General features: G+C 43.7%; 1 protein-coding gene across 3 annotated transcripts in view; it reads left to right on the forward strand.

Moving 5' to 3' along the window:
• LOC308407521 (cyclin-dependent kinase 17-like) overlaps positions 1–12719 on the forward strand; it is a 43487-nt gene that overhangs the window by 16773 nt on the left and 13995 nt on the right. For all 3 annotated transcript variants that reach the window (XM_080899201.1, XM_080899203.1, XM_080899202.1), the window contains 2 exons: positions 4676–4809; positions 11596–11721. In XM_080899201.1, the coding sequence (XP_080755327.1) occupies positions 4676–4809; positions 11596–11721 (260 nt within the window). The remainder of the gene's footprint in view (positions 1–4675; positions 4810–11595; positions 11722–12719) is intronic.

Genomic DNA, 12719 nt, shown 5'->3' on the forward strand with positions numbered 1-12719 from the left:
TAATGTCAGACCTGTTCTTTACTGCATGGGGCTCTTCTGGCAGTACAGAGGTAGCCTAAGGATTGGGTTTTTCCCAGGAAGCTTGGATCCTTAATCAGCTACTGCTACTCAAACCTGGGTGCCACCTACACGGTTTGATTGGGCTCCAGGACTTAACTGAAGTGGATTTTTTTAATGAAATGTTTATTTGCATTATTAAATGCACCTTCAAATGTTAGTGCTTTAAACCCACTGGAGCAATGGATATGGCAGACAATCTGCAAGGATGCTCTGCCCGTGTTCCCAGAGTCGGAGACCTTAAAACGGGGGAGGTTAGAACGGGAGAGGGGGTAAGAATGGTGGAGAGAGACACCCCACTGAGGCTGTCACCTTTCCGTATGCTTCGAGTGCTCGACTCATGCCGGCCTCCAGGAAACCGCATTGGTGAGTCTCATCACTGTCATCGTCTTCAAGAAGCTCATCTACATCCTGACTTTATCCACTGATCAGATTGTTGTTACAATATAGAGTTTGGATTTAGGTAGAAGGCACATTTTTGTGGCAAACATCAATACATGCTGTCTGTATACTTTTATTTGACTTTGTAGGACATTAATGTTAGTAGCTCGATCAAGCATGTTCCAGGTTTTTACTTTATACTTAGACACAGATTTATGCAAGTAGAATCTGTTCATCATACATGTTTGAACATCTTTAACCTATTACTGTGAAAATATGATTTGCTTTGCGTGCCTGCTTAACTTGCAACATGTTGGCCCCAAGCAACATGCTTATCTACAGGGATTCTATGAGCTCCTTAGAGAAGTGAAGAGTTCGACAAGTTCTTCTTTTGAATTTTTATTCATTTACTTGTCAGCACAATGACCGCAGTATCTTTGTTCGTGCTGCTCTGGACAAATTCAAAAAGCACAATGTCCTGTGCTTTAAAAGGAGTTTGAGAACTTTTCACCTGAGAGCATGAAAGAGAAGTGAAAGGATTCAGTTCAAAGCCAAAGCCTGTGGTATTATTATTATTATTGGGTAATGTGGATGTGGACGGTGGCTACGAATACCGCCTGTTTCCCCCTTGAGCAATGTACTGAATTCAATGTGTGGCTTTGCCGAGTGAGGGCTTATGTGAAAAAATCCCAATGCTATTCCATGAAGGGCTTTTCAAGTAAGTCTTCCTTTACTTCTTTTGATATTCTTTCCCCTGGATTTTTCTTTGTTTTTGACGTGTTGCTATCATGTGCTGGAGATGGATTTTCAACTAAGTAGTATTTGCAGAGCAGAGTGAAGTAAGGACACTCCTAAAAGTAGCCCACTCCCTCCTCTAGACAAACTAGCAGGGAGTCAGCAACCCTAACTAGGCCAGTTTGGCTCCATGTGGGGAGGCAGTGGTAGCTTGTGACATTTACTGTCTGCTCTTAGGCGTCTATGGGAAAGGAAGAGAAAGAAACTGCAGAAGACTGAAAGAAATGTGACTAAGAGGAATGTTTAGGACAGAAAGTGTGAAGAATGTAACATAATGGTGTGATACTGGAATTAGAGCAGGGCGATATGGCCAAAAATATTTATCACGATATATATTTGAAAATTTGCGATAACGATATAACTGACGATATAATTGATGCGAGACAAAATACAACTCCACAACATTACTAGCGCAAAAAGACAACCTTCCATTTATTTTCACGTAAACAAGAAGCTGGTTTTTATGTACATTAAAGCTTTATAAAAATGTAACAGTGCAAATGCAAATTCCTTGCTGAAAGTTTAACCCAAAGGCATTTCCAGTAGAAATGGGCTGACATATCCTGAGCATAACCATGTATAATATCCACTGAAGTTAAAAAGAGGTGCTTTGCAACATTAAACTGCAGTGTGCAGTACGCATTTTTCGGACCATAAGGTGCACGGGATTATAAGGCACATTAAGCGAAACAAAGCAGTCAGATAAATCAAACTTTATTAAACTCATTCTTCTTGCTTCCTCCACTTCTGTACCATTGATTCATTAATGTTGAATTCTCTGGCAGCTGCTCTATTCCCATGTTGTTGCAGTATATTAATGACTAACCTCGTATTGTGGATGGATTATCTCAGTTGTTCTCCTGACTGAAGTTTGGTCCGTTTACAGCATCCTGCCATGCGATTGCATTTGTCTCTAACCATGAGGAACCTTCACGTTAACTTTTATAAGTGGAAAAGTGTTAGTGTTCGTCCTCCAGCTTCACTGTTTATGTTATGCTAACATAGCTGTGTCGCTAGCGATCACGTAGCACATCATTATATACCAGCTAGCCCAACTTCAGTAACCCTACAAACGTCACTGCTGTTTAGTTTCCTGTCTTCATTTATGTTGGAAGTGATAGCAGAGCTGTACGTTTGAATTTTTTCAGAAATCTCTCAGTCAGAACATGCTATATCATGCTTAGGTAACTAGCGAAACTAGCGAGCTAACTTCCGCTAGCTTCCTGCTAACTTCTAACACCGTTAAATGTAATAACTTTTGTTTTCATGGATGCCTGGAAGTTAAACTTTATAGTTACACCTGGTAAAGCAGCAATGCTGATCGTTTTATTAAAGATCAAAGAATTTAGACAGTTTTCAACTCTCAGTGATGCTGCAGTGTTGTTTGACCTGAAGTCAAATATACGGAGTTTGGGACCCAGATTACTCCCAGATTTAAGAGCATCTTAGTCCGACAAATACGACAATAACAACGGCCGCTTGCATGTTCTGCAAAAAAATGTGCTTTGTTGTGTATCTGACGGACAAACACCAAACCAGTTCCACATCACGGAAGTTGCACCATTTTTACAAACCAACAATCGGCCATGTGCGTATGAAAACAAAGGCACTGCGCATGCGCGTTTTACTCCCATTCTATTGCGATATTTCATTTTCCTATCGTTGCCTAACATTATACCGGTATTACCGTGAACGGTATAATATGGCCCAGCCCTAACTGGAATTTTACTTCCCTGGTCAGATCATCCTGTTTCATCTACCCACATCTGCTGTTTACATAAACACACAAGATCGGGACCTCTCAGAAAGTGAGAAAGACATGTGATACTCATGATCAGTGATGCTTACTCATCATGCGTGTGGTTGTGCGTGTATCTGTCAGTAGATATCCCGGATCAGTTTCTCCAGCCTGTGGTGTCACTTACCTTCAGTGTAATGTTTCACCATCTTGGTTGTGAGGGTTAATTCCTGATTCCTGATGCGACAAAAGACATTTTCTTACAAAGGTATATCCATTCCCTGTATCCTTGTGCCTGTCTTTGAGGCTGCGCACTATACATCAGACTTGGAGGCCCACTAGATGCCTACATTTCAGCAATAGCTGTCTAGATATTGTGTCTAGGTCATGCAACAGTATGGCTGTTTGTCTCTGTACCACCACCTCATCACTGTAGGAGGTTAGGTTAACAAGCCTTTAGAACTTTTATAGAACCTGAAAATTAAATTTAAACTCTCGAGAGCAAGAATCACTGTGTAATTGACTTACAGAAGGTATAATTTCACACTATAGGTATCATTCAGCTTTTAGGTTAATGGGAAACTACAGAGTCAGAGGATTATTTTTAACGCTATGCCCTCTTATTAATTTGATAAAGACTGAATAAAGACCAATTTAAACCAGTTTTAGAAGTACTTATCTGTGCTTTTTTCTATGTTTTCCATCTTTTCAAATATTTTTTGGTCCAGAGACCAGCCTGTTTCAAATCCTAGAATAAGCCTCAGATGTTTCACAGCTGACAGACAGCACACTGTAATAAATAGCTTTACCTAACCGGCCCTCAGTTGTTAAATCCCACAACTGAGGTGTTGCAGTCACTCTGGGGACTCATTTTTCTTTCCACTTCATCAGCTCTTCCAACCAAAACCATCCACCCCACTGTCTCCTAATCTTCCCTCGATCTGTCTGTGCTCTGCTGTTGGGAGCTGATGTTTTATGGGTAAACGGTACATGATTGTAAGGTGTGAGCTTGCAACTGCACTCAGCCTACTTCAGTTTCATGAAAAAAGTTATCTTTACCAAAACAAACACCAGGGAGACCCCCCCCCCCCCACACACACACACACACGTACTGTGTGTGCTGTACATGACCCAGACAAAGAGAGAGCCCTCCACCCTTCCCCCACATTTACTCACAAACTCACACATCACTGAAGTAGACAGTCCTGTCTGCTGCACCGTGACTCATTAATCAGATGGATTCTGGGGCACATGAAGGTGTGTGGTGGTGGGGGGGTTGGCACACAGAGATGGCAGCTCCTATTGCACGCAGGGTAATATTGATCTCGTACTTACTCATCTTACCAATACCATTTTATACACTTGTTTTACACCCCTGTGTGGCTTGATGGTATGATTCATCATTTGGGGGTTGGGGTCCTACTGTGTCATTCACATAATGGGTGAGTGAAATTTAAGACAGATGTTTTGTTTTCTTCTGATCCCATAGAGAGAGTAGTGAAATGAAATAGGGTGTCATTAAACACAATCTAAAAACCTGCGCGTAGGTATTTATGTCAAGGGACACCCCTTTAGCCTAGTGGGTAGGACATGCCGCCCTTGTACCAAAGGCATGTCGCATCTCCTGTCTCTCCCTGTTTTACTTTTTCTAAGACATAAATCCCTGAAAAAAGTCTCAAGTCTTTGCACATTTGTGTTTCACAGGCATTGTCCATGAAAATGTGAAGATGGGTTCAGATGGGGAGAGTGACCAAGCATCCGGCACGTCCTCTGATGAGGTTCAGAGTCCAGTGAGGGTCCGTATGAGGAACAATCACCATCGGCGCATCTCTAATGAGGTATGATGATCTGGGACACGCCCACACACAAACACACACATACCTTTAGCCCGGGCGTACTGTACTCTTTGATCAAGAGGGAAAATGCACCTGCACTCAACATTATTAATTGAAATTCAATAGTGATGCCAAAGACTGTCTGAAATCATTCACTCCTTCACTATTCACCTCACAATATTAAGTAGATTTTATGTAGGAAACCATACCTTGTGGCTAATTTTAGAACTAAAATGATAAATTGGACAGGCCCAAATATCAGGATTGGCCTGTTGCTGATATACTGGTACTTTTTTTTGGTTGATAAATGACAAGAAAATACATAAAAAGAAATCCCAAGTTAGAAATTAGGCAAAGAAAGAGAATAATTTTCTGTCTGTGCTGTATGTAAAACCTAAACAAATAGAAAGGGGACATTTCTTATTTTTTGTTACTTTACACTTAGACCTTAGAAATAAGACCATTCCTTTGTCTTATTTCCTTGCATGTACACTTCTCAGTGGTAGCTGTCTCTCAGTTAGTATACACTATACACAGTGTATTATATGATAGACTGTATAAAGTGAATAGTGAACACGTGGCATTTATGTGGTACATTTAAAGGGATCTCTTATTCACCTTTTCAACCCCATATTTTTAACCTTCTTTACTTTTATTTATATATATATATATATTTATATACAACCCCCAGCATGCCCCTGCGGGTGGTTTATCCTTCAAGCTTGGGTCCTCTACCAGAGGCCTGGGAGCTTGAGGGTCCTGCGCAGTATCTTAGCTGTTCCCAGGACTGCGCTCTTCTGGACAGAGATCTCCGATGTTATTCCCGGGATCTGCTGGAGCCACTCGCCTAGTTTGGGAGTCACCGCACCTAGTGCTCCGATTACCACGGGGACCACTGTTACCTTCACCCACCACATTTTCTCGAGCTCTTCTCTGAGCCCTTGGTATTTCTCCAGCTTCTCGTGTTCCTCCTTCCTGATATTGCTGTCATTCGGAACTGCTACATCGATCACTACGGCCGTCTCCTTCTGTTTGTCTACCACCACTATGTCCGGTTGGTTAGCCACCACCATTTTGTCCGTCTGTATCTGGAAGTCCCACAGGATCTTAGCTCGGTCATTCTCCACCACCCTTGGGGGCATCTCCCATTTTGACCTCGGGACTTCCAGGTTATACTCGGCACAGATGTTCCTGTACACTATGCCGGCCACTTGGTTATGGCGTTCCATGTATGCCTTGCCTGCTAGCATCTTGCACCCTGCTGTTATGTGCTGGATTGTCTCTGGGGCATCTTTACACAGCCTGCACCTGGGGTCTTGCCTGGTGTGATAGACCCCAGCCTCTATGGATCTTGTACTCAGAGCTTGTTCTTGTGCTGCCATGATTAGTGCCTCTGTGCTGTCTTTCAGTCCAGCTTTGTCCAGCCACTGGTAGGATTTCTGGATATCAGCCACCTCCTCTATCTGCCGGTGGTACATACCGTGCAGGGGCCTGTCCTTCCATGATGGTTCCTCGTCTCCCTCCTCTTTCTTGGGTTTCTGCTGCCTGAGGTATTCACTGAGCACTCGGTCAGTTGGGGCCATCTTCCCAATGTATTCTTGGATGTTCCTTGTCTCATCCTGGACTGTGGTGCTGACACTCACCAGTCCCCGGCCCCCTTCCTTCCGCTTAGCGTACAGCCTCAGGGTGCTGGACTTGGGGTGAAACCCTCCATGCATGGTCAGGAGCTTTCTTGTCTTTATGTCAGTGGCTTCTATCTCCTCCTTTGGCCAGCCTATTACCCCAGCAGGGTACCTGATCACGGGCAGGGCGTAGGTGTTGATGGCCCGGATCTTGTTCTTACCATTCAGCTGACTCCTCAGGACTTGCCTGACCCTCTGCAGGTACTTGGTGGTTGCAGCCTTTCTAGCGGCCTCTTCATGGTTCCCATTTGCCTGCGGGATCCCCAGGTACTTGTAACTGTCCTCTATGTCTGCAATGTTGCCTTCTGGTAGTTCAATCCCCTCAGTTCTGACTACCTTCCCTCTCTTTGTTACCATCCGACTACACTTCTCCAGTCCGAACGACATTCCAATGTCATTGCTGTATAGCCTGGTAGTGTGGATCAGTGAATCGATGTCTCGTTCACTCTTGGCATACAGCTTGATGTCATCCATGTACAGGAGGTGGCTGACAACTGCTCCGTTCCATAGTCGGTATCCGTAGCCAGTCTTGTTAATGATCTCACTGAGGGGGTTCAGGCCTATGCAGAACAGCAGTGGGGACAGAGCATCTCCTTGGTAGATCCCGCACTTGATGGTAACTTGTGCTATGGGCTTGGAGTTGGCCTCTAGTGTTGTACGCCACATCCCCATTGAGTTCCTGATGAAGGCTCTTAGGGTCCCATTGATCTTGTACAATTCTAGGCATTCCAGTATCCAGCTGTGGGGCATTGAGTCATAGGCCTTCTTGTAATCAATCCAGGCAGTGCACAGGTTGGTCAGTCTGGTCTTGCAGTCTCGGCTGATTGTTCTGTCTACCAGTAGCTGGTGTTTTGCACCTCTGGTATTCTTGCCAATTCCTTTCTGTGTCCCGCTCATGTATTGACCCATGTGCCTGTTCATCTTAGCCGATATGATGCCTGACAGGAGCTTCCATGTAGTACTGAGGCAGGTTATTGGTCGGTAGTTGGAGGGGACCGGTCCCTTCTTGGGGTCCTTGGGGATCAGGACCGTCCGACCTTCAGTTAGCCATTCCGGGTGTCTCTCGTTAACTAGCAGCTGGTTCATTTGTGCTGCCAGACGCTCGTGGAGTGCAGTCAGCTTCTTCAGCCAGTAGGCGTGAACCATGTTGGGCCCTGGTGCTGTCCAACTCTTCATACTGGAGACCCTTTCTTGGATATCTGCCACTGTGATGGTTACTGGACCCTGTTCAGGGAGGTCGCTGTGGTCTGCCCTCAGATCCACTAGCCACTGAGCATTGCCGTTATGGGTTGCATCCTTCTCCCATATGCTCTTCCAGTATTGCTCCGTCTCCAGCCTTGGTGGTGCTGTTCTCTTATTATTATTGTTCCCTTGCCACTGAGAGTACACCTTTGCTGGTTCTGTGGAGAACAGCTGGTTTATTCTCCTGCCTTCTATCTCTCTGGTGTACCTCCTCAAGCGGCTGGCCAAGGCTGTGAGTCTTTGCTTGGCAGTTTCCAAGGCCTCAGGTATGGACAGCTTGCTGTATTTCTTAGGCACCTTATTTGTCGCACCTTTCTGCAACTCTGTTAGTTGGCTAACCTCCCTCCGTGCTACTTTGATCTTGCCCTCTAGCCTCCTTCTCCATGGAGGGTACTGCCCCTTGTGGCTGTTCAACTTGTAGCCAAGCATCTCACTGATCACTGCTGCCGTATTGTAGATCAGCTTGTTAGTGTCGGTAAACGTGGTTGTAGGTATTGCCCGTAGTGCTGCATTAACATCATCTAGCAGACTTTCTGAGGGTACTTCACGTAATCTTGGTAACCAGCTACGGGGGATCCAGGTTTCAAGCTTGGCCATGATCCTATTTTTCAGGTCAGTTCCTCTCGCACTCAACGATCCTTCTCCTATCGCACTTGGGGCTATGTACCCAATCTCGGGTGGGGGTGATGATATCTCCCCCCTGACCTGGCGTCCTGACTCCTCCTTGCCGTAGCATTTGTGTTGTACCTCGTCAATCTCTAGCTGTGAGAGCAGTCCCTTCTTTCGAATGTTGGAACACTGAGCTACTAGTTGTTTCGCCGTCATTGTGGATGTTGGGTATCGAAGAATCCATAGGTCCCTCATCCTATTCATGTAGCCCCTTCCGCCGGGGTTACTTGCGTAGTAGCATTCCAACAACGCCCTGTTTTCGTCCCTTGCCCACCGATGCCTTCTTGTTCCAGTAGCCCACTTTTCGTCAGGGTGCCCTGGTTCCTCAACACCTGACGCGGACCTTGTTGATCCGGGCGACGTCCGAGCCGGCATGCCTTCATATTTATCTGTCTCGCTCATGTCTGCGGTAGGCTTGCTTAGCATAGGGGGTCTAGCCTTAGGACCCTTACTGGATACAGACGCCCCAGGCAGGAATCGAACTTGCGATCCTCTGTTCCAAAGGCGTGTAGTTTAACCACTACGCTATCCAGCTGCTATTATATATATATATATATATATATATATATATATATATATATAGTAATTACGGATGTGTTTGTATGTGTATTTAAGTATTTGTGCGTTAAGTATTTGTGTACTGTATGTATTCAGTGACCTCAATATTTTAAATTTTGAACATCTATTATTGCAACTGCACATTTATGAGAGAAAAATATAGCAGGCTCTTTTTATTTTCACTAACTTGTGTGTATATGCGAGTGCACCTGTGCTATCTGACAGATAGTGTTGCTGTTTGCTGCTGAATCTCTGAGTGCCGTCATGTCTCGGTCAGGCTGCGTGTGTCCGTTTGAAGGAGCTGCAGAGTGTTGAGCACAGCAGTATTACGGGAAATGCCTCTAGATACAGAGCCTCTCACTGCTGTGAGCAGTGGATGGGACTAATTTAGACCATGTTTACGAGAGAGAGAGAAAGAAAGAGAAGGAGATGGATTGGCAGTGTGGGAGAGGAAAATGTTGGGGTGAGAGTAATTACGTATGTCGGTGTAATTATTGCAATGACAAAGAAAAGGGAGATCCAGGGGAATAGGGCTCAGGAGATGATAAGAGAGAAAGTAAAGAAGAGATGGAGGACAAAATGATGGCAGGAGAGAACAAAAAAACAATGTTTTCTCTGTGCCACCCCCTCCATTCACCCCTTCCCCCCATCTGCCTTTCTCCCCTCAGGAATCTGTCTATTCCTCTTTTCCTCTGCTCCTGCATCCCCCTCCTCCAACCCTTCCCCCCCCCCACTTCTTTTCCTAAGTATGTGGATGGCACTCTACCACAGTGCCAGCCCTCTCTCACTCTATTTCTCTCTCTCTCTCAGTGTGTGCAGTCATGTATCAGGTTAGAGACATGCATCGTTGAAAGCGCATGTGTGTGAGTGCATAGAAAAACACATTTAAGGAGGACAATGAGGGAGCTACTAGAGCTGTTCTGCATTGTGAGTACGGGGGCACACATGTTTTGTTTTGTATTTAGATCTTTATTCAGTCTCTACCAGTGAATAAGAGGGCAGGAGTGGCTGTGTTTGTGAACTTTTGTCTATTGTTACGCCTTTGAAAGACAGTGTGGACAGTGAATTTTGTGTGAAAGACTTTTGTTGTGATCACGAGGTGTCACTTTCATTATAAATTGCATAAAATATCAAATGTTTTGCTTGATGAAATTTGCAGTCATTTGTATTTATATGTCTAACACTACCGTATATATGGTGTTGTAGTGCTTACACGTATTCTTCTCTTTTATGATTCCAATTTTAAGTTGAGCTTACAAATGTGCTAACTACAGCTAGGAGGCATTTCTGTGCAAGCGACTGTGGCTCACGTTTACATTGTCTCACATATACTGCTAAAACATGCAGAGCGTTGCTTTAGGATTCGTCAGTTGTCGCCATCCATATAGTTTATATATACTTTTTTCATGTGACATGCATGTTGTGATGTCAGCCAGTCAGCTCAGATAAAACTATTAAAGGCATACAGTACCTCTACATCTCATCTTCAGGCATATACACACTTTAATATCCTCCTATTGCACGGTTACATGTAAACAAACGTATCACTACATATTCACACTGAGGACACACACTTGAGGGGTGTTTTGACTGGGTCACCTAACTACTGCTGCCATGGAAACAATGTGTGACTGGCACCTTGCCGGTGATCGTGTCACAGAAATTTGCATTCCAGCAAAGACTGGAAGGTGAAAGTTCTTGCAGTGGCTAGAAGCTGTTAACAACACTGACTCAAATATATGATGATGTTTAATTCCTAAAATTGTGTCTAAAATGTGATCGTCTAAAGCTAAACACTTCCAGAGGGAGAGGCTGCACTTAGCAATTGAAGTCAAAAAGAACTACAACATGAATTAATTAGCAAAAAAAGTAAAAGATAAAAATATCAAGCGTGCTTTCATTTTGAAAGAAATGCAGATCAGCCTGGAGCCTATCCCAGTTGTCATTCATCTTGAAGAGAGACACTCATTTGCATTTACATTCACACCTATGGGCAATTTAGACCCCACTATTGGCATGTCTTTGGTCTGTGGGAGGAAGCCGGAGTACCCGGAGAGAACCCAAGCAGACATGGGGAAAACATGCAAACTCAATGCTAATAGTGCATTATGAAAATGTAGCCAAAACTAGCCAGTAACTAGCTGGAATTTATCCTGATCATGTGGTGGTCTTGCACTGGCATCTTATTCAGCCATAGCGAGTATAGGTGTTATCCACATCATCATTCGTCAGTCATTCACAGCAGCAGGTGGCACCTGTTAACCAAAGGTCTGCTCTCATTTGACAAACTCGCAGCCAGGAGAGACAGATGGAGCAAGCTGCTTGTGAGTAGACAAGCAACCAATAATATTTAAAAAGAAAAAAAGCTTTGATTTGATACCAGATCATAATGGTTAATTAAGGTGAAGTAATAACAAGCTGATAAATGATGAAGGAACGAGATTTATTTAATGCGCATTTGTAAATCTTTTTTTGTGACATATCATACCAAACCAAATTTAAAAGGTACGGAATATCCTGAATATTTCAGGACTAATGTCTTTATAGTATAATTGTAAATGGAAAAAGGTTTTTAATATTGAAAATCATGTTTCAGTTTCTTCATGTCTCCTTTTGTTTATTTGTTCTTCTCTTTTAGGACATAAACAAACGTTTGTCTCTCCCAGCTGATATCAGGCTACCAGAGGGCTACTTGGAGAAGTTTGCCATGAACAGCCCGCCCTTTGACAAACCCATGAGCCGCAGGCTACGGCGCGCATCATTGGTCAGTACTTAATTTATCTGTGTGCACATTTGCATCTATATATATGTGTGCAAAGCAGTTGAAGCTAGTCTCTGATGTCATTTTGTCATTTTATCTGGGTGTGTGCTTGCCCTTTTTCATGCTGCTTTGTGTAGAAACAAAAGTAATGTAAGCTTTCAATGCCATTGTACACTACTTAAATGCTTGACCAGGACCATTATTGTCTAAAACGCACACACAGAGCAACGACACAAACATAGACTCACTTTAAACACACACTGGGCTATGCTATAGTGCTTACAATGCCTCAGTAGGGGCATGAATGATAGATTCTGAATTATGCATACAGGCCAAGAGCATTATGGGTATGAATTGGGGTCTGGCAGTGAGAGGAGGGGTTGTTCGGGAAAGAAATAGGCTTGTATTCATGAATATGCAGCATGTCCTTTAATTGTTGAAGTGCCCCTGCTCTGTCACTTGGTTTTTATTTTGGTCACACTTTTTTTTTTCCAAATTACGGTTTTGTTTCTGCCATCGCTCCAACTTTCAAGTTTCCTGTTATACATTATTGTGCCCTTTGTTTCACTCCACCCACAGGCTTGCGTAATTTTAAAGGGAATTCAGTGTACTTAGTCAATGCATTACATTAAACAAGATTACTGAAAGCCTGATATTCTTTGGGAAAATATGAAGGACTCATCCTCCATCAACCGTTTTTGCTGTTATTATCAAACAGGTCCATTTGCCCGCCTCAATCTCTCTGCTTGAAGCAACTTAATGATGTAGCTTTTCTGCAGGAGGCTCACAGACTTGAAAGCAAAGAGTCTCTGAGGGGAAGTATATGGTATAGGGTGGAGCAGAAGAAGAGGATAGTCATATATATTAGATGTATAGTGTGCGTTTTGTTGGGTTTGCCCAGCTGTGTGGAGCTGTGTATTGTTGGAGTTGTTGTATGTGTGTGATGTAATAGATCAATCAATAATTCAGCAGAAGTGTCAGTCTCATCTGCTGCAGCTCCT

Source organism: Rhamphochromis sp. 'chilingali' (assembly GCF_963969265.1).
Source record: "Rhamphochromis sp. 'chilingali' genome assembly, chromosome: 12".
NCBI classification, from domain to species: domain Eukaryota; kingdom Metazoa; phylum Chordata; class Actinopteri; order Cichliformes; family Cichlidae; genus Rhamphochromis; species Rhamphochromis sp. 'chilingali'.